The 20000-nt window shown below is 32.3% G+C and overlaps 1 protein-coding gene across 1 annotated transcript in view; it reads left to right on the forward strand.

Moving 5' to 3' along the window:
• LOC145335339 (uncharacterized) overlaps window positions 1-20000 on the forward strand; it is a 61640-nt gene that overhangs the window by 15929 nt on the left and 25711 nt on the right. Inside the window, exons 12-14 of the mRNA XM_080181074.1 lie at window positions 8545-8651; window positions 9207-9300; window positions 15283-15365. Coding sequence (XP_080037200.1) covers window positions 8545-8651; window positions 9207-9300; window positions 15283-15365 — 284 coding nt within the window. The remainder of the gene's footprint in view (window positions 1-8544; window positions 8652-9206; window positions 9301-15282; window positions 15366-20000) is intronic.

Below are 20000 nucleotides of genomic sequence, written 5' to 3' on the forward strand. Positions count from 1 at the left end.
TTCCTGCCTTTCAGTGGCGGCAAAATTAGCGCATCCCAAAAATGACCATTTTTTGATGTGTTTTTTGCGCGTAGCACGGCGTGTGTGCAGGGCGCAGCCACGTGTATTCCAACTTTTTTGTGGGCCATCCCAAGCCGGTTCAGCAGATGTGCGGCCAGAGGCGGTCGGCCCAGCCGTTTGGCCGACAGCGGACGTCAAAGGTTGCAAAAATCGTCAAAAATTGATGTTTTTGCAGATCTTTGGTGGGCCAGTGCAGCCAGGCCATTTGGCCGACCAGTTCAGGACACATATCTGCCAAAAACAGTGTGTTTAGACAGTTAGATGGTTTTGGTCACACTGGCCCACCGAAAATCCGCAAAAACGTTGATTTTTAACAATTTTCGCAACCTTTTATGGCTGCTCTCGGCCAAACGGCTGGGCTGGCCGTCTCTGGCTGCACATCTGCTGAACCGGCTTGGGATGACTTACAAAAAAGTTAGAATACACGTGGCTGCGCCCTGCACACACACTGCGCTATGCTCAAAAAACATGTAAAAAAACAGTCATTTTTGGGATGCGCTAATTTTGCCGCCACTTAAAGGCAGGAAGGAGGCCGGCCAGCGTCTCCGGCAACTTTAAATCATAGTTAGAGCCAGCCATTGTGGTTCTATAAGTACCTTTAGATTTCTGCTAGATCCTCTGGGAGGCCCTCTGGGGCCAATACACCAGGGCATGGTTAAAAAAAACTTTGAGGTGCTCTAACTTTTCCGCTAATGGGGGGAAATGTTGGGTCATGACTTTTTGTGATCTACCCGAGCCAGATTTGCAGGGCTTATAAGGATTTTTCCTATTCTGAAACCATAGCAACAAAAATAGTGACAAAGAACCTTATTTTTTTAAGGAATTCGGTCTATTATCTTTAAAATGGAATAAATCCCAAGAAGGAACAGCTATGATTTTAAGAAAATCAGTTCCTGGCCCCCCAATGGGTATATATGATGGCCATATAGTCCGTTTTTCTGGTGGGTTTTGTCAAACTTTTTTTGCCTTGAGGACCACTGTAATATATATTCCCTGAAGAGTAGAATCCAATTGGTTTAGTGGTTACTGAGATCTTAAGCTTCAGAAATACAGACATCGAACTATTTTGTATATTAGATGACCGACGAAATTTTGATAAGACAATTTTGATTTTATATTCCCAATGATAATAAACAAAATTACTCATCTGTAAGTTTAAATTATTGGTGGAAAAGTTTGAACCAGCCAATCGAGATTTAATAGCAGTACCCAAAGTTTAAAACCAACGACTGAGAGGGCATGCTTTTAAAACTTTGGGACCAATATAAATTACAGTCCATTGTCCCGTCCCTACCTCACTGACAATAACCATTAATTATCTGTGAATGCTTTTCTAAAGAAAGTGTTCTACATTTATTTGTCAGATAATTGTTAAAAGCGAAGCTTTTCTATAATTAGGGTCGGTCCGTCCGTACGTTCGAACGTCCGTCCGTCCGTACGTCCGTAACGGATAGCTTTTTTCATTTAATTTAGGCATGTTAGAATTGTCCTATCGACTTCAAATTTTGTATGGTGATCCCTGTAGTAAATAGGTACAATTTAGAAAGCGTAGCAACTCTATAATCGTTACTAGAATGTCCGTACGTCCATTTTCAACATGTAGATTCTTTACTTGTTTAACATCAAATTTTTCTATGATCTAAATATCCGATTTATCTGATTTTTGGTATTCTGATTCCTGGGACAACAAAGTACAATATGATAAGTGAAGCAACTCTGTAATCAAGTCCTAAAAATGTAAGTATGTCCTTAAACATAATCCTGCAACAAGCAATTTTTCAACAAATTTACTTACAATTAATATGCTTAGACTCATATACAATATACATTTATATTCTGATTATTCAGTTCTGACACTTTACAAGTGTTGATGTCCGTTTGTCCTACCGTTTCAGTGCTTCGCTTTTATGTATGTTGTCATCCTTGTTTTTAGAAATAAAGCTACTTTTCAACTCACTGTGTCTGTTAGTCTGTCCGTAACGCTATTTTAAATTGGTATTTATATTTCTTGTTAAATATGGGCATTTTTGTTTGAAATGCCTTAGAAATTCCAAAGAAACCTTTATCCCTCCTTTTAGGTTAGGTAATATTAGGTACAATTACATGGTAGTTCTGTAGGGTTATTGCACCGCATATATAAACCCATAAAGTTAGGGCTTCGAGGAGGTAAGGTATATAAAAAAAATAACCCTCAAATTTACTTTTAATTTAATGTAAAAATAATGTACATATATCCTTATACTAAAGTAACAGGATGTCTGTTTGTCTGGCTGTGTGTCTGTACCGAAGGATCTCGCTAACCACTGAACCGATCGGGTTCTCTTTAACAGGGTAGCTTCTCATAGGTCCCTGGAAGGTTTATAACTATTTTCTCGGGGGTGGAACACCCACAACTCCCCAAAAAAATGAAAAATAACCCACCCCCCCCCCCAAAATAATAAAAAAATATTCCACCCCACAAAATTTTTTTTATCTTTTTATTTTAAAATCTAAAATGAGAAATCAAGTGCCCCTAGAGGCCGCTAGGGGCATAGCCGCTAGTATAATAATATTGCAACATTTTTCTGTAAATTTGGCTTTAATGTATGTTGTCATCCTTGTCTTTTCTTGTGTGTCACCTACATACACACAGTCACAACAAGAATGATAACATCCATAAAAGCGAAGCTCTGAAATGGAAGGACAAACAAACATTGACACTTGTAGAGTGTTAGAACTGAAAAAGCAGAATATTAAAGTCTAAAATTGTTAGTAATTTGGTTGCAAAACTGATCAAATACACGATACTGTTTAAGGACATATTGACATTTCAGGACTTAATTATATTAGAGAATAGAGATACTTCGCTTATGACCTTGTACTTTGTTGATACAAAAGTCAGATCAATCGGATAATTATATCACACAAAAATTTGTTGTTAAAAAAGTAAAATATCATCATGTTTTAAAAGGACGTACAGTCATTCTGGTAACGATAATAGAGTTGCTTCGCTTATTTAATCGTTACTAACTACGACAGGAATCACCATGCAAAATTTTAAATCCATAGGACAATTCTAACATAAATTAACGAAAAAAGCTAACCGTTACGGACGTACGGTTGGACCAACCCTAATTATGCATCGTCTTTAAAAAGAAGCTAGAAGTGTTTAAATTATCTAGATAAAAAAAACATTAGATCTTGAAGGTAGTTGTTAAGTCTCCTGATATAATTAAGACAAAAGAAATTAGTTTCGAAATCTATTAAGAGACTTATCTATAATATAAAGTGACTATGTCTGTCTATACGTCTGAAACTTAAGATCTTGGTAACGGCAGAATTAGGAAGGTTGAGCTTTTAATTTTTATGCATTTTTTATGATTAGAGTATTTCCAGCAATTTTGGGGGATTTTTGTATGAGGGTACGCATTTTTTCTCGAATTAAAACTTTTTTTTGAAACGTGCTTATACTAATTTTTATATTTACTGTTTTTAACAAAAACTTAACAAAAAAATAATCGCTTTTCGATTAATAAATCTGAACAAATTAAAAATCTGATTAAAATGAGGAAAGAAGGTGTATCAACTTTTTTTTTATGGCTAGCCGGTTCTTTTAGTAAGTAGTAGATGTAAAATTTTTCATAGAATTCAGATATGCAATCGGTTTTTTTGTAGACCTCTTATTTTTTAAGTAATTTAAGTTTTTTAAAAAAATAATTAAGTCGGTTTTAAGGTACTAAAACGCAACAAAATAAAAGAAGAAAATGGCCAGTAAGAACAAAAATAGTAAGATCTTTAATTTGACACCTTACTTTTAAAATTCTGTTGAGTAATTATTGAAAAAATCTATTTTTTTAACCTCGGTTTAATAAAAACTTTAGACCTAAATATTTTCTCAAACAGACATAAAAAACATGGGTTCATATATACCTTTAGAATCAGAAAAATATTACGAATCCATTGTAAGCAAAATTGAAAAAAAGTAAAAAAATAAAAAAATATAAAAATGGCCAATTGTATTTTTTGTTCTGGCAACACTATTGTCTTCCCTTTTTTACCCCCTCTTTACCCCCTCTATACCCCCTTCCCATTTTTATACCCAATTCAAAAGTTAAGACGTTGCCTGTACAATATAATATGATATTTTCATATAATTCCTTTTATTGTAGTTTATATACTATATTGTAAACTTTTTTTCAATTTTGCTTACAATGGATTCGTAATATTTTTCTGATTCTAAAGGTATATATGAACCCATATTTTTTTACTTGTGAAATGATAAAATTGAGTTCAAAGTTTTTATTCTCGTGGGTTTAAAAAAATCGATTTTTTCAATAATTACCTGACAGAATTGAAAAAGTAAGGTGTCAAATTAAAGATCTTACTATTTTTGTTCATAATGGCCATTTTCTTTCTTTTTTTTGTTGCATTTTAGTACCTTAAAATCGACTTAATTTTTTTTTTTTAAACTTAAATTACTTAAAAAATAAGAGGTCTACAAAAAAACCGATTGCATATCTGAATTCTATGAAAAATTTTACATCTACTACTTACTAAAAGGACCGGCTAGCTATAAAAAAAAGTTGATACAACTTCTTTACAAAGTTTTTAATCAGAGACGTGTTAAGTAGGGTATCACTCTAGTCCCCAAAGTTTTAAAATAAAATTTTCTTTTTCATTGGCTTAACAACTTTGGGGACCTAATTGAATTTTGATTTATTAAATTGAGTGTTTAAACGTTTTCGCCACTAATTGTAATCTAATTTTGTGTATTCACATTGGGGATGTACATCAATTAGTCGGCCATTGTCTTATCTCTTTAGATCCCTAACACATCCCTTAAATTTTAAGGAGTTTGAAAAAAATTGCCCGAATGTGTATCAAAATATTTGGGAGCGCACGCACCCCACTGTCAAAATTCTAGCCACGACACTGTTTTTAATTATTATTTTTTTTAAATTTTCCTTTTTTTCTATTTTAAGATCATATCAATAAATCTTAATTTGTTCCAATCTTAATTTAATAAATTTATTATGCATGGATCTAAAGGGATAAGACAATGGCCGATAAATTGATGTTCATCCCCAATGACGTTACGCAAATTATCCCTTTTGTAGATTAAAATTATTGTTTAAAACGTTTGAATACTCTTTTCAATCAAAATTTACTAAAATCCCCAAAGTTGTTAAGCCGACTAATAAGATAATGTTATTATAAAACTTTGGGGACTAGTGTAGTAAACAGCCCATTGTCCCCTCTCTTTCTGTTCATTATGCTCTTGTTCTTGAAAAATAAATATGTAAGATCTGATTTTCTCGAAAGTTAACAATATATTGTCAGGGATAGGATAATGGACGATAAATTGATTCTTGATATTGCTAGTAGTTATTTATCGTATCGTATTATAGACATCTTTCTGCGGATATTTTTACATAAAAAAAAGAAGTTGAGAACCGGTTCTAATCCTGCAAATATCGAAGCTGTACTGAAAACAAAATTACCCTTTGCATAGATTACAATAACTGACTGAAAAAATGGAACCAACCAATCAAAATTCTATAAAAATATAAAAATTTTCAGTATTATTGTGACATATAAATCATATTATATGTAGAGAAGTCTGTTTTTTTCCCAGGGAGGGAGGGAACATTTAATAATTTACAACCACTCACACAGTGCGTTCGAAGGTGGTTTGACTTTAGTGTCAGAACCTAAATTGGGACATAGTGCATTTCATTACCCTAGGTTAGGTAACTTCATTTAACTTTTCAATAAAATATAAAATGCAGCCGTTTTTGAAAAAATTAGATTTGAAAATTTCAAGTTCAATTTTCACCCACTAGGAGTTATCGCATAACCATGACAAGAAAAGCAAAGACTATTTATTTAAAATTTTGAACAATTTTTTATAAAGTTCTTCATAAAATCACTCCTGAAGTGAGTTGATTCTTGGCCATTTTTATTAGTTGCTTTGCTAAGGTCACGGAAATTCAGCCTTAAATAAATCATATATGGAGACTTTATAAAAGCAAAGTTGTTCAAAATTTTAAATTTTAAATTTTAAATTTTCTTGCCATGATTTGGCGGTAACTCCTAGTGGATGAAAATTGAACTTGAAATTTTCAAATCTAATTTTCTCAAAAACGGCTGCATTTTATATTTTATTGAAAAGTTAAATGAAGTTACCTAACCTAGGGTAATGAAATGCACTATGTCCCAATTTAGGTTCTGACACTAAAGTCAAAGCACCTTTATACGCACTGTGCTCAATCTTATTACTTCGTAACTAGCGGTTACGGCCCTAGAGGCCTCTATTAGCACTTTTTAAAAAATAATACGATACCTATCTATGTTGCGTTCAAGTATTTTTCTTTGATTTCTTTTGGGAGGGTGTTGGTACCCTCCCCCTAAATAGTTATAAACCTTCCCGGGACCTATGAGAAGATACCCTGTTAAGGAGAACCCGGTCGGTTCAGCAGTTAGCGAGATCCTTCGGTACAAACATACAAACAAACACAGAGACAAACAGACATCCTGTTACTTTTTTATAAGAATCGTCTTATCCCTTTAGTTCCCTGTACAAATTATTCATTTATTTAAGTCTTGATTCATTAAAAGAATAATTAAGATTTTTATTAATTACTATTATGCAAGGATGTAAAGGGATAAGACAATGGACGATTAATTGATATAAATCCTCAATGATGATACTCATAAAATTAACCTTTATGCAGATACAATTCGTGGTTGAAACGTTTGAACACTCAACTTTATGAATTAACCAATCAAAATTCACTGAAGTCCCAAAAGTTGTTAAGCCAACGAATTAGAAAACGTTATTATAAAACTTAGGGGTCTAGTGCAATCAATAGCCCAATGACCCCTAAATCCCGGCGTATTGCTTAAGAATTTATTTTTCTTTAATTATCAAAAAAAACATTAAAGATTTCATTAAAAAGTTTAATCTATTGATGGATTACGCAATTTTTAAAACAGAAACTTTTCTATAATTAGGGTCGGTCCGTCCGTAACGGATAGCTTTTTCGTAAATTTTTAATGATTAGAATTGTCCTATCGCTTCAAAACTATGTATGATGATTCATAAAAATGTAAGTATGTCCTTAAACTGTAACATTTATTTAAGCAGTTTTGCAACAAATTTACTTACAATTTTGTCAAAATTTATAAAATTATATTATGTATTATCAGTTCTAATAATCTACAAGAGTTCGTTTGTCTTACCGTTTCAGAGTTTCGCTCTTATGGATGTTGTCATCCTTGTTTTCTCTAAACGTACAGAAATGCTTAAAGTTCAATGAGAAAACGATTGACTATAAACGATGGACATTCATAAAAGCGAAGCTCTAAAAACAATTTTGTTTGGAAAACAAGGATGACAACATCCATTAATGTAAAGCTGAACATATCAGAAAGTCAGACAAACAAACATTAACAAAAGTAGAGTAATAAGTAATAACGCTTACAATATTATAAACATTATAAAGAATCATCATGCAAAGTTTGATATTGATATGTCAATTCTAACAAGCCTAAATTGACGTTCGGAGCTATCCGTTATGGAAAGACGAACGGATGGACCAACCTAAATGTAGAAAAGCTTCGCTTTAAAAGTAAGGTTTTCCTTGTAAAAAGAAATATTTTCTTTTTAAAAACTATAACGTCAAAATTTCACTTTGTTTCTAAGAATAAAAGAACAATTTTCAAAATGCGAAGCATCTCTACAGGCAATTCGTTGTGCTTTCCCTAAAATTTCTTATTGAGCACTGACTTAACCCCAATTGTGTCAAAATTAGACTGTTTTATAACCTCAATATGAACGTAGTAATAGTGTCTAACTTTTTATCTTTGTGACGTAACAAAAATCCATCTCTTTTTGGGGGGGTTTCCTTTCCCACCTCCCATCTCAACCTTCGATTTTTGTTACGTCACAAAGATAAAAAGTTAGACACTATTACTAGGTTCCTCAATATCTTATATTCGTTGGCCAAACCTTGAATTTTGATTGGTTGGTTCCAAACAAGTAATGTCCTAACTTTTCAACAAATAATTTCAATCTACAGAAGGGTTATTCTTGTAGATTATCTTTGTGGTAGCATATCATTTTATCGCCTATTGTCTTATCCCTTTAGATCCCTGCTCATTCTACATAATATACTGAAATATAATCTGACGTTTTCTAGTATATTTTATATAAATTCGATGTAATATTGTTTTCTTTAATTTTCTTTTATTTTAAATCAACTTTTCATTAATACGGTTTTATGTTACTTGATATTTATCGTTTAACTTAATCAATCAGATAAATGGATATATTATTACATGGATCTTATACCAGATGTCATAACATCCACGTATATTCTACATCCATTATTATATAGTACTTATATCTATCCATCTATAGGTTTATCTTTAATGTAGTTATCCTATCCTATCTATCTATCTATCTATCTATCTACCTATCTATCTAGCTATATATATATCTAGGTCAAGCCTGGATGTAGATATTGGAGGGCCCAGACTGAAAAGATATGGGGACCATGATAGACAACCCTTTCATTCCCCAGTGGATGTTCCCCAACTTCCCATTTCAGGTAAAAAAAAATAATTTGCATCTCCCCGCCCTCCCCCCCTAATAAATGTATAGTATAGATGTATAACCAGACAAATACCTGGATCCCCCTGCCAAGGAACTTTATCGTCTGCTAGCAAATTGCTTTCTGCTCTTTTGTAGAAACTTGACTGTGTTAATATATTTTAAAAAAGCAAATAAAATTTTACAGAAATAGGGTAATTTTTAATTTGTTTTTTTTTCTTTAGGGCAGGCTAAATCAGTTATTTGAAAATTGCAGTGCTATTTAGCTCATAATTAAGGGATGGGGGTTTCTGTGCTCAACAGGATCTTTGAGGGAAAGTATTTATTATGTATGTATAATCTCAAATTCCCAAGGAACTCTTTAGTTATTTTAAATGGAGTTTATCCCCATTTCTAATTTTAAATTTAAATTAGGGGTTGGGTGGATAGTTTACAAAAACGGGGTGTTGCAACCCCTCCGGAAAATAGGTTAGGGGGATATTTAGCTTCAAACAGATAAACATACATCACTCTACTTTGTATTAAGATATAAATATAAAATTAACTTTTTCAGCTTTTGAAGAGGATTTTCCTGAACGCGATTTTGGACCAGAGACATATAGAGAGGAATTTTATAAGGAACCTGAACCATATTATGAACCATACAGGTATCTATCTATCTATATGAATGTCTATCTATATATATCTATGTCTATCTATCTATATATCTATGTCTATCTATCTATCTATCTATTGATTTTAGCCCAGAGGTATATAGAGAGGAATATTATAAGGAACCTGAACCATATTATGAACCATACAGGTACATCTATCTTTCTATCTATCTGTTTGTCTGTCTGTATGTCTGTCTGTCTGTCTATCTATATATCTATTCATTGATTTTGGACCAAAGATATATAGAGAGGAGTATTATAAGGAGCCTGAACCATATTATGAACCATACAGGTATATCTATGTCTATCTGTTTGTTTGTATGTCTATCTATCTATCTATCTATCTGTCTATCTATCTATCTATCTATCTGTCTATCTATCTATCTATCTATCTGTCTATCTATCTATTTAGTGATTTTGGCCCAGAAATTTATAAAGAGGAATATTATAAGGAGCCTGAACCATATTATGAACCATACAGGTATATCTATCTATATCTATCTATCTATCTATCTATGTCTATCTATCTGTCTGTCTGTCTATCTATCTATCTATCTATCTATCTATTGATTTTGGCCCAGATATATATAGAGAAGAATATTATAAGGAGCCTGAACCATATTATGAACCATACAGGTATATCTATCTCTGTCTATCTATCTATTTATCTGTCTATCTATCTATCTATTGATTTTGGCCCAGAGATATATAGAGAGTATTATAAGAACCATTTTATGAACCATACAGGTACATCTATCTATATATATATCTATCTATCTATTTGTCTATCTATCTATCCATTGAATTTGGACCAGAGTTATATAGAGAAGAATATTATAAGGAGCCTGAACCATATTATGAACCATACAGGTATATCTATCTATCTATCTATCTATTTATCTATTTATCTATCTGTCTATCTATCTTTCTATCTATTGATTTTGGACCAGAAATATATAGAGAGGAGTATTATAAGGAGCCTGAACCTTATTATGAACCATATAGGTATATCTATCTATCTATCTATGTCTATCTATTTATCTGTCTATCTATCTATCTATCTATCTGTCTGTCTATCTATCTAATAACTATCCAATGTTGTGTCTAAACTTTCAGATTATAATAGCAAAGTATATATATTAGGAGATTTTAATATTGATATTCTACAATATAAAAATCATAGAAAAACTCAAGAATTTATTGATAACATGTTTGCCTCTGGTTTTTTACAAATTATAAATCACCCTACAAGAATTTCGAGCCATGCTAATAGTAGTAGCGCAACGTTAATAGATCATATCTGGACAAACAGTTTAAATGACTTTTATTCATCAGGGATAATAACTACACATATTTCTGATCACTATGCACCTTTTCATTTTTTGAATAATTCTAAAGTTGTAAATAGGCCCAAATTTATAAAAACCAGAAATTTTTCTAATGAAAATATAAATTCCTTTAAGACTCTTTTAGAACAGGCTAACTTTCAAAGTACGTTTAACGAGCAACAAAACCCACAAATAGCTTATGACAAATTTCATGAGATTTTTTTCACCCTTTTTGATGCCCATTTTGAAGAAAAAACTGTTCGCTTTAATATAAACATACATAAAATAGAACCTTGGATGTCAAAGGGTCTTTTAAAATCCAGGCGAACAAAAATAGAACTCTATTCAATTTATTCTAAACACCGTTCAGTTGAAAATAAACAAATTTTTGATAAATATAAGAATCTTTATAATAAACTACTTAGAGTCATGAAGAAACTTCACTATAGTAAGCTACTTATTTCACATCAAGGCAATCTTAAAAAATCCTGGGAAATTATCAAAGAGGCATGTAATAAGAGTGGGAGGGCTAAAAATTCTTCACCCAAATCTTTGAATATAAATGGTAATATTATAAATCAAACTGAACTAATTGTTGAAAATTTTAATAGACACTTCACAAGTGTAACTACTAATATTCAGCAGTCAATTCCACCAACCGATCGCCCCCCTGACAGTTATTTAGATGAGGTCCAAGCAAATTTTATTTTCAATTTAACTTCCCCTGAACAAATCATGCAAATTTTTAGCCATCTTGAAAGCAAATCTAGCACAGATTTTACTGGTCTATCCACTAAATTTGTAAAAATAATTTTGCCGCTAATTGCTAAGCCACTAGCACATATTTTTAATTTATCTCTTAGGCATGGTTTGGTCCCCTCTCAATTTAAGATTGCTAAAGTTTCTGCAGTTTTTAAAAAGGGTGGAAATCCTGAAAACCTTAATGATTACAGGTCAATTAATCTATTGTTGGTTTTTAGCAAAATCTTGGAAAAATTAGTTTCAATTCAATTGAAAGACTATTTAAGTGAGCATGACATTATTCACCCTAATCAGTTTGGTTTTCAGGAAGGCAATTCTACAATTCATCCTATGATTCACATGCTTAACAAAATTTCAACTGCAATGAATAATAATGAATATACAATTGGTATTTTTTGCGACCTAACCAAAGCCTTTGATATGGTTCCTGTAGACATAATGTGTAAAAAATTGGAAAAGATAGGAATTAGGGGGTCCACTCTAAATTGGTTTAGAAACTATTTGACAGATAGACAACAATTTGTTTGTATTGATTCAATAAGTTCAACACTAAGTGAAATTACTCTAGGTTTACCACAAGGATCGATACTTGGCCCAATTTTGTTTATAATTTTCATAAATGATTTACCAAAGTCCACTTTATTATATTCTTTACTTTTTTGTGATGACACTACCCTTCTTGCCTCTGGGCCGAATTTAGCAGATTTGGTCACATTTGTAAATTCAGAGTTGCAAAAAGTCTCTACTTGGTTTCGCACTAACAAAATGTCTCTACATCCTTTAAAAACTAAGTTTACTATTTTTCATCCCTCCCCTCATCTAATTCCATGGAATGAAATAAATATCTACATTAATGAAAATAATATTGACTGCCCTTCCCCTAATGATCAACTCATTAGAAAATTAGAATTTGTCAACCATGAATCAGAAATACCTGCTATAAAATTTCTAGGGGTTTATTTTGATCCAGCCCTCAATTTTAGGTACCATATTAAACAATTAAATGCAAAACTTTCAAAATCATTGTTTGTTTTACGCAGATGTCAAAAAATATTATATCCTGAAGCAATGCGATCCTTATATTATTCAACTTTTCATTGTCACTTAATCTATGGAATTATAGCATATTCTTCAACATATGATAGCCTTATTAATGACATCTTTAAGCAACAAAAGAAAGCTATTCGATGTATTTCTAATGCCAAATATAATTCTCACACAGGAATCTTATTTAAAAAGTTGGGTATTTTGCCATTTCCAGCACTTGTGGATTATTTTAAATTAAATTTTATGTATCTCTATATAAAGGATTTGCAGCCTAAATCATTTAGAATAAGCAATTATTGGACTTTGAATCAAGATAGAAATATTCCTTATGCTTTAAGAACTCATGCTGACTTTGCTATACCATTTTCCAGACTTGCACTAATTTCTAGATTGCCTTTTATTTCTTTACCAAAAACATGGAATAAATATGAAGAAATTTTAAAAGATCTAAAAAATAGGCCAAATTATAATTTATTTAAAAAACACTTGAAAAAAACATTGATTGAAAATATTGAAACAAACTGCAACAGACTTCTTTGTCATATTTGCCATTTAAATGCAATTTAAACTTATTGGTTAGAATATTACCTTAACTTATTTCTTGTCATTTTATTATTCTGTGATCAAAATTGTTTTAATTAGAAAGCAAAATTTGCTAGGTCTTAAACGTACTACATCGCCGTCAACTTCTTTTTTATGCTTTGTTGTAATCTTTAAAACTTTTTAACATTTAACCTTAAACCTTATTCTTTTGCTCCTGAGTTTTATAAAAAAAGCACTAAATTTTTAATTTTTCCATTCACTTAAGTACATCTGTATATTTTATATTTAGTTTTTTGTATAAGGCTTGATCCTTTCACCGCATGTTCCTAGGGTTACTAATTAAAAATTGTTGACTTTATAACTTTAGCTTGCACTCTATGTTTGCGTTAGATCCTGCCTCTAGCAACATATTCTTATGTTTATTATTTAGTATCAATGATTTATATAAACTTATGCTATATGTAAATATTCTTAATCTGTCATTATCACTGTATTTTAATATGTTGACTGAAATAAATATTTGATGTTGATGTTGATGTTGATCCATTGATTTTGATCAAGAGATCTCTATCTATCTATCTAACAACTTTGGTGACTTTTATTAAATTTTAGTTGGTTGGTTCATTAAGTTGAGTGTTCAAACGTTAAACCACTAAGTGTAACATATAAAAGCAGTAATTATGTGCATCATCATTGGGCATTTACATCATTTATCGGCCATTGTCTTATCCCTTTATATATCTGGTTTTCTTTATAAAATATTGATGTATATTTAACTGGAGATAGAATCAATATTTCTTCTTTTAGATTCATAATAAATAATGATTTTTCTTTTTATTTTGCATTTTTCTACCAATTTGAGTTGCTAAGATATTCTTTAAGTGCCATGCATAATTCTGAAGCTTTAAAAATTGTCCTATTGATTTCAAACTTGGCCTGATAACTGTAAAGCGTTGCGACCCTATGATCATTAAGTGTTAGTCATAAGTCATTTTTCGGGTTTTAATAAATAATTATTTTATTTGATTAAAGCATCCTATATTTTTTATTTTTAAATGAGGGATTCCTAGGACCATAAGGTACAATATTATAAGCGCAGTATCTTTACAATCAAGTCTTACAATGTAAGTATGTCCTCATTAGGAATTGTTTATGTAAGAATTTTTCTCGTATTCATTCGAATCCGGTGGATAGGAACCGGTTCTCATCCATACGAAAAAACTATGTCTAGCATCGTATTATATCCAGCTTTCTACGAATATAAGAATGTACAATCATAAGATTAAAACCAGTTTTTTTAGCCGGTGCCTTCGGCACCACAGGGCTAAAAAAACTAGTTTTAATCTCATAATTGTACATTCTATATCCGCGGAAAGCCGTTTATAATTCGATGCGAGAAATAACTATTATGGTAGATTTTTTGTTTAACTTATAAGTGATGTTGAATTGATTCGTTGTCACTTTTAACGTTTTTGTGGATGTTGTTATACTTGTTTTTATTTATACATATTAACCATTTCTTTTGAACTATTCGTATTAAGATAAAATACCTTAACTGATTATAAACAAGAATGACAACATCCTTCGAAGCCAGGAATCTAAAGGGATGAGATTATGGACGATAAATAGATGCGAGTAATAAATATGATAGTATTGTCAAAAAATGAAAAATAACGATTGAATACAGAATCAAAATATTTCTATAATAAGTGTGTATGTTTTATTGACATCGTCAGTAGCGAAGCTACTCTATAATTAACTATGCCAGTCTGTTTGTTCGTAATGCTATGGTGGATATGTGATTTTCAGACAAAGCCAAATCTGTCCCACTTTTGAGCAAGACAATTCCTATATGACGTCATATAAAGAGAAATGAAAAAGGGAAGGGGGTGAAAAACTCCTCAAAAGAGATGGAAGAAAAGGGACTCGTCTTGCTCAAAAGTGGGACAGATTGGGCTTCGTCTGATTTTCACGGCTGAAGATTCCTGTTATCAAAGAGCATACAGTGTACAATTTACTTATTCCGTCGTTCTGTCATTCATACTTTAAACACTCTTTTCAATTTAAATGCCTTCCATTTTTTGCTTTGCTACTTATGTAATTAAATTTTGTTTATAGGTTTTGTGCTATTTTCACCACTTTTATGCATTTAAGAGAACCTGGATCTTACACGAACAAGTATGTCTGCCCGTCAGTCAGACTATAACCCATTTTTTCTGTATGTCCATTAATAATCTTTTGCTACTTATGGTTGTTGTTTTTTTTAAAGTGAAAATTTTCAATTCTTTAATTTCAGAGAACCTGGACCCTACACGAACGAGTACCAAGACTTTGCCCCTCTACCAGAACATTTTCCCAGCCCTCCAAATCAATTTCCAGGTATCTATCTATCTATCTATCTGTCTATCTATCTATCTATCTATCTGTCTATCTATCTATCTATCTATCTATCTATCTATCTATCTATTCATCTTTCTATTTATCTATCTATTTGTCTATCTATCTATCTAGACCAATGTCTGTCTGTTTAAAGTCTGAAACTGTTGAAATACTAGGGTTTCTTCTTTTCAGAGAACATACATTCCCCAAAAATGTGCCAAACCCCCTTAAAAATTGAATAATTGTAGTCCTAAAGTTAATACTTATACAACCATTATTAATTCATTATTTTGTAAACTTTGCATTTATGAATTTTGTATCTTTTGTATGTTTTTTTATCTTTCTTATATATTAAAATTATTTTGAAGTGAACTCAAGCGTAAATTAATTTGTTTCATACAGACACAATAAAAATTTATAATTGTCTTTTTAAGATGCGTTTCATCTCTTTAAGTCTTAGATTTTCCGTACATAAAAGTAACAGGATGTATGTATGTCTTACAGCGAAAAATATCACCAACTAATTATGATTCTCCTTTACAATGAAGCTTCTCATAGGTCTAGAGACGGTTTAAAACTACTTATCATTAGAAATTAAAGGCCCCTGGAAAAAAAATACCCTCTTTAAAACGAAAATTCAAATTTCATAAGTCTCTAGTAGCATAACCACTAGTAAAATATTTTTAAGTAGTAAGTTTTTATTTTTTGTACTTAATTTTTCCATCGTAGGGTAACTTCACATAGGCTTGGGATAGTTTTAGGCTATTTTATTTCTATGGATATCCATGTTCAATAACAATTTAGATACTGGCATCCTGAAATGCATAAATGTAAATAGAAAAGAACTTTATTAATTTTCTTGTTATTTTTAAACTAGTTCAAATTTAATTTAAAGTATTCATTGCATAATTGAATTAAAATATCCTTATATATACAGGGTGGGGCACATAAATCCGGACTTTTTCAAATTTTTAAACAAATGAGCATAAAATCGTCAATTTTAAAGATTTTTTTGAATTTTAAAAACTGGGAGGCAGAATAGGTATATGACTATTATATTATTCAAAAAAATTGCCGCCAGTCTCATTCGCCGCCTCTACCCGCCTCCTCAACCGCCGGCAGGCCCAGGTCAAAATGTACCTGTCCAAGCTGGCAAAGTTCTCCTTGATAGTGGCAATGAGGGAGGTCTTTGTGATATGGGCACGTCTATTGGTGCATGCTTTAAAGTAGCTTTAGGCCCAAAAGTCCGTTGTATTAAGATCAGGCTGCTGGGAGGCCACATTTCCTTAGGATCGTGAGTAACCGCAGGATCCAAATTAACCCAACTTTCAAGCTACCCTTAGACACGGAGGCTCTTATTTGGACCACAGTTGAGCTAGAACGACGTTCTTTACCTTTTTGATAATGGCATGACAATTTAGCTACGGTTGTCAGCGCAATCCATAGTCTAAAATGAGTTTTAAAGTTCCATATGGGTCGTTGAAATCGAGAACCGAGAAATATTAACAATTTTTCACGATTTTTGACGTTTTTGACATCTTAAAATCTGACACGTTTCACTTTGCTGGAGTATTACGGCCAAGCCATTTCAGATAGAGTGCTCTAGTCTTTTCTAGTGTCTTACTTATGTATCTAGGAGTATCTCCAGCAAGTTTTATAACCGTACCTTACCTACAGATGGGCTGAGGTCAGATTTAGTGGGCCCTAGTCGTGAATCCAGATTAAACCACCAGCGCATTTCGAATCTGCCTTGTTGAACATAAGTGCGGCCAACTCGGAGTACACGTCCCCAATCGTCCAAATATTTTTTTGTGCTAAAAGGACATTACCTAAGCTTTTTATAGTGGGGTCAAACGTCCTGATTGGTCAAGTAGTTTTGACGCTATGGCCGTTTAAAAAAAGTCCGGATTTATGTGCCCCACCCTGTATAATAAAATAAAGTAAATTGATGTCTGTCCGTCCGTCCGTCCGTCTGAAGCTCATGATCTCGGTAACCAATGAACCGATTGGATTATAATCTTCAGAGAATATACCTACTGTTCCTGTGGTGGTTTTAGGCTATTTCTTGATGGGTCTAACATCCCCAACCCCACCAAAAACAAAAAATCCCCCCAACTTTTTTTCTTTTATATTTGTTTTATGTAGGTAATTTTTCTTCACGAAAAACCTTTAAATGCTACTTAATTTCCTACAAGGAAACTGATCAAACCCAGTTTATTACCTCTTAGGGCAAAGCCCCTAGGGGCAGAGGGCAAATCCACTAGTTTAATATATTGTCTGTATGTTGATTAAGATATAACGATGGACTGATATGGTTCTTCTTTACAGTTAAGCTTCATATAGGTCTTGGAAATATTATAATAAAATTTTAGGTTAGGGTACCTCCACCTTTCTAATATAAATCGCCCCCTAGAAAAAAACCTTCCCCCAAAAGTACTATTTTCTTTCAACTTTTCAATCTCCCCTTTAATGCTCCTAGAGGCCTCCAGTCTTTTTTTAATATATTTATTTTAACTAGTTGCTCAGCCCATAGCACCTAGGGGCTCCGTATTCTAAAGGGTAGGGTAAAATATAGAAGAATAGCCTAAACCATCCCGTGAAACTCAATCGGTTAAGTAATTTTATAAGCTACAGACAAACAAGGATGACAACATCCATAAAAGCGAAGCACTGAAATGGTAGGACAAACGGACATTAACACTTGTATAATGTCAGAACTGAATAATGATAATATGATTGTAAGAGTCAAAGCAAAAATGTAAGTAAATTTGTTGAAAAACTGCTTGATACAGGATAATGTTTATGGACATGCTTACATTTTTAGGACTTGATTATAGAGTTGCATCTCTTATTACATTATACTTTGTTGTCCCAAAAATCAGATCAATCCGATGATTAGATCACATAAAAATTTGTTGTTAAAAAAGTAAAGAAATAAACATGTTTTAAATGGACGTACGGACATTTTGGTGATAATTATAGAGTTGCTTTCTAAATCGTACCTAACTATCAAAGTAATCCCCATGCAAAATTTGAAAACGATAGGACAATTCTAACATGCCTAAATAAACGAAAAAAGCTATCCGTTACGGACGGACGTACGGACGGACTGACCCTAATTATAGAAAAGCTTTGCTTTTAAAAAGCTTACATTAATTATATCTTGTTATATTATTACATTTGTGACTATAGAATTAATGAAATTTGTTTGTAAACTATTCTGTATTCATGTAACAGGATATACACTAGTAATATCAGGGAGGGAGGGGACATTGGAATATAATTTATACTGGTACCCAAAGTTTTATCTTGGTATATAATTATATTATGAGACTGCAGATTCGTAATAAAATTTGTTTATAAACTATTCTGTATTCATGTAACAGGATATACAATAATTATATCAGGGAGGGAGGGGACATTGGAATATGAATTACACTGGTACCCAAAGTTTTATATTGGTATATAATAATATTTTGGGACTATAGAAATAATGAAATTTGTTTATAAACTATTCTGTATTCATGTAACAGGATATACAATAGTAATATCAGGGAGGGAGGGGACATTGGACTATAAATTACACTGGAACCCAAAGTTTTATAAACATGTTATTTTATTCACTTACTCATAGCTTTGGGTACTTTTAACCCCTTACAGTCAGGCCCCTTGCAGCACCTTAATCAGTCGGGGAGGGGGGGGGGGGGGGGGGCGTGCAAGTCCACTGTGTTATGATAAAATTCCGACTTTAAGTAAGTCAAGGTCAATTTTCGCTTCCTTCACCCTTTTATTTAACAACCTTTGTTTTTAGGTCCTTTTTTACTTAAAAATTTCAAACGGCTGTAATTTTTTTATTTTTGAAGCTAGAATAAAATTTTTTTTGCAGAAAATGTTTATTTTTATGTAAATTTTATATTTGAAATATCAAAATATAATTTCAGCTGCCGCAGCTGTACTTGGCAGCTGCCAGCCGCCGCAGTCGGTGGTCGGCAGGAAAACGGCGGCGGATCTTTATGAAATTTTAATACATTATGTAGACATGTAAGATAAGCTTAAGTTTAAAATTTGAAGTCTCTAAGTCAAAAATTGCGTCCACAGAAGCTTTTTAAAGATTTCTGGAGACCTGGAGGATCAGGACCTGCAGGATCATACCTGGAACCTAAAATTGACTTGAACACCTGTATTTAATATGAGGATGTACTACTAGAGGATATTTTAGTATTTTGGTAAGATAAAATGCTTTGTTTAAGTCAAAAAAATATTTTGCTCTTTACCTGGATGACCCTGCCAGGTTTGCTGGCATCCTGTGCCCGCCAGGATGGAGATATTCAAAAAATTTCAACTCTCAGTTATGTCTCATACCCACACTTAAAAAGTCAAGCAGTTTGGGCTCTTTATCTTTCACACACAGAAAATGAGATAGAAAAAACCGGATGGGGGGGCGTTCACCGCCTCCCCCTCCCCCCCGACCGTTAAGGGTTAATGAATTTTGATTTGTTGGATCTAAACTTGTAATGTCCAAACTTTTCAACGAATAATCTTAGTTCTACAGAAGGAGTAATTTGATTTATCATCATAGGGGATGTATATCAATTTATCGTCCATTGTCTTATCCCTTAAGATCCCAAAGTTTTT

The sequence above is a fragment of the Acartia tonsa genome, chromosome 13, assembly GCF_053477335.1.
Source record: "Acartia tonsa isolate MP-2025a chromosome 13, ASM5347733v1, whole genome shotgun sequence".
NCBI classification, from domain to species: Eukaryota; Metazoa; Arthropoda; class Copepoda; order Calanoida; family Acartiidae; genus Acartia; species Acartia tonsa.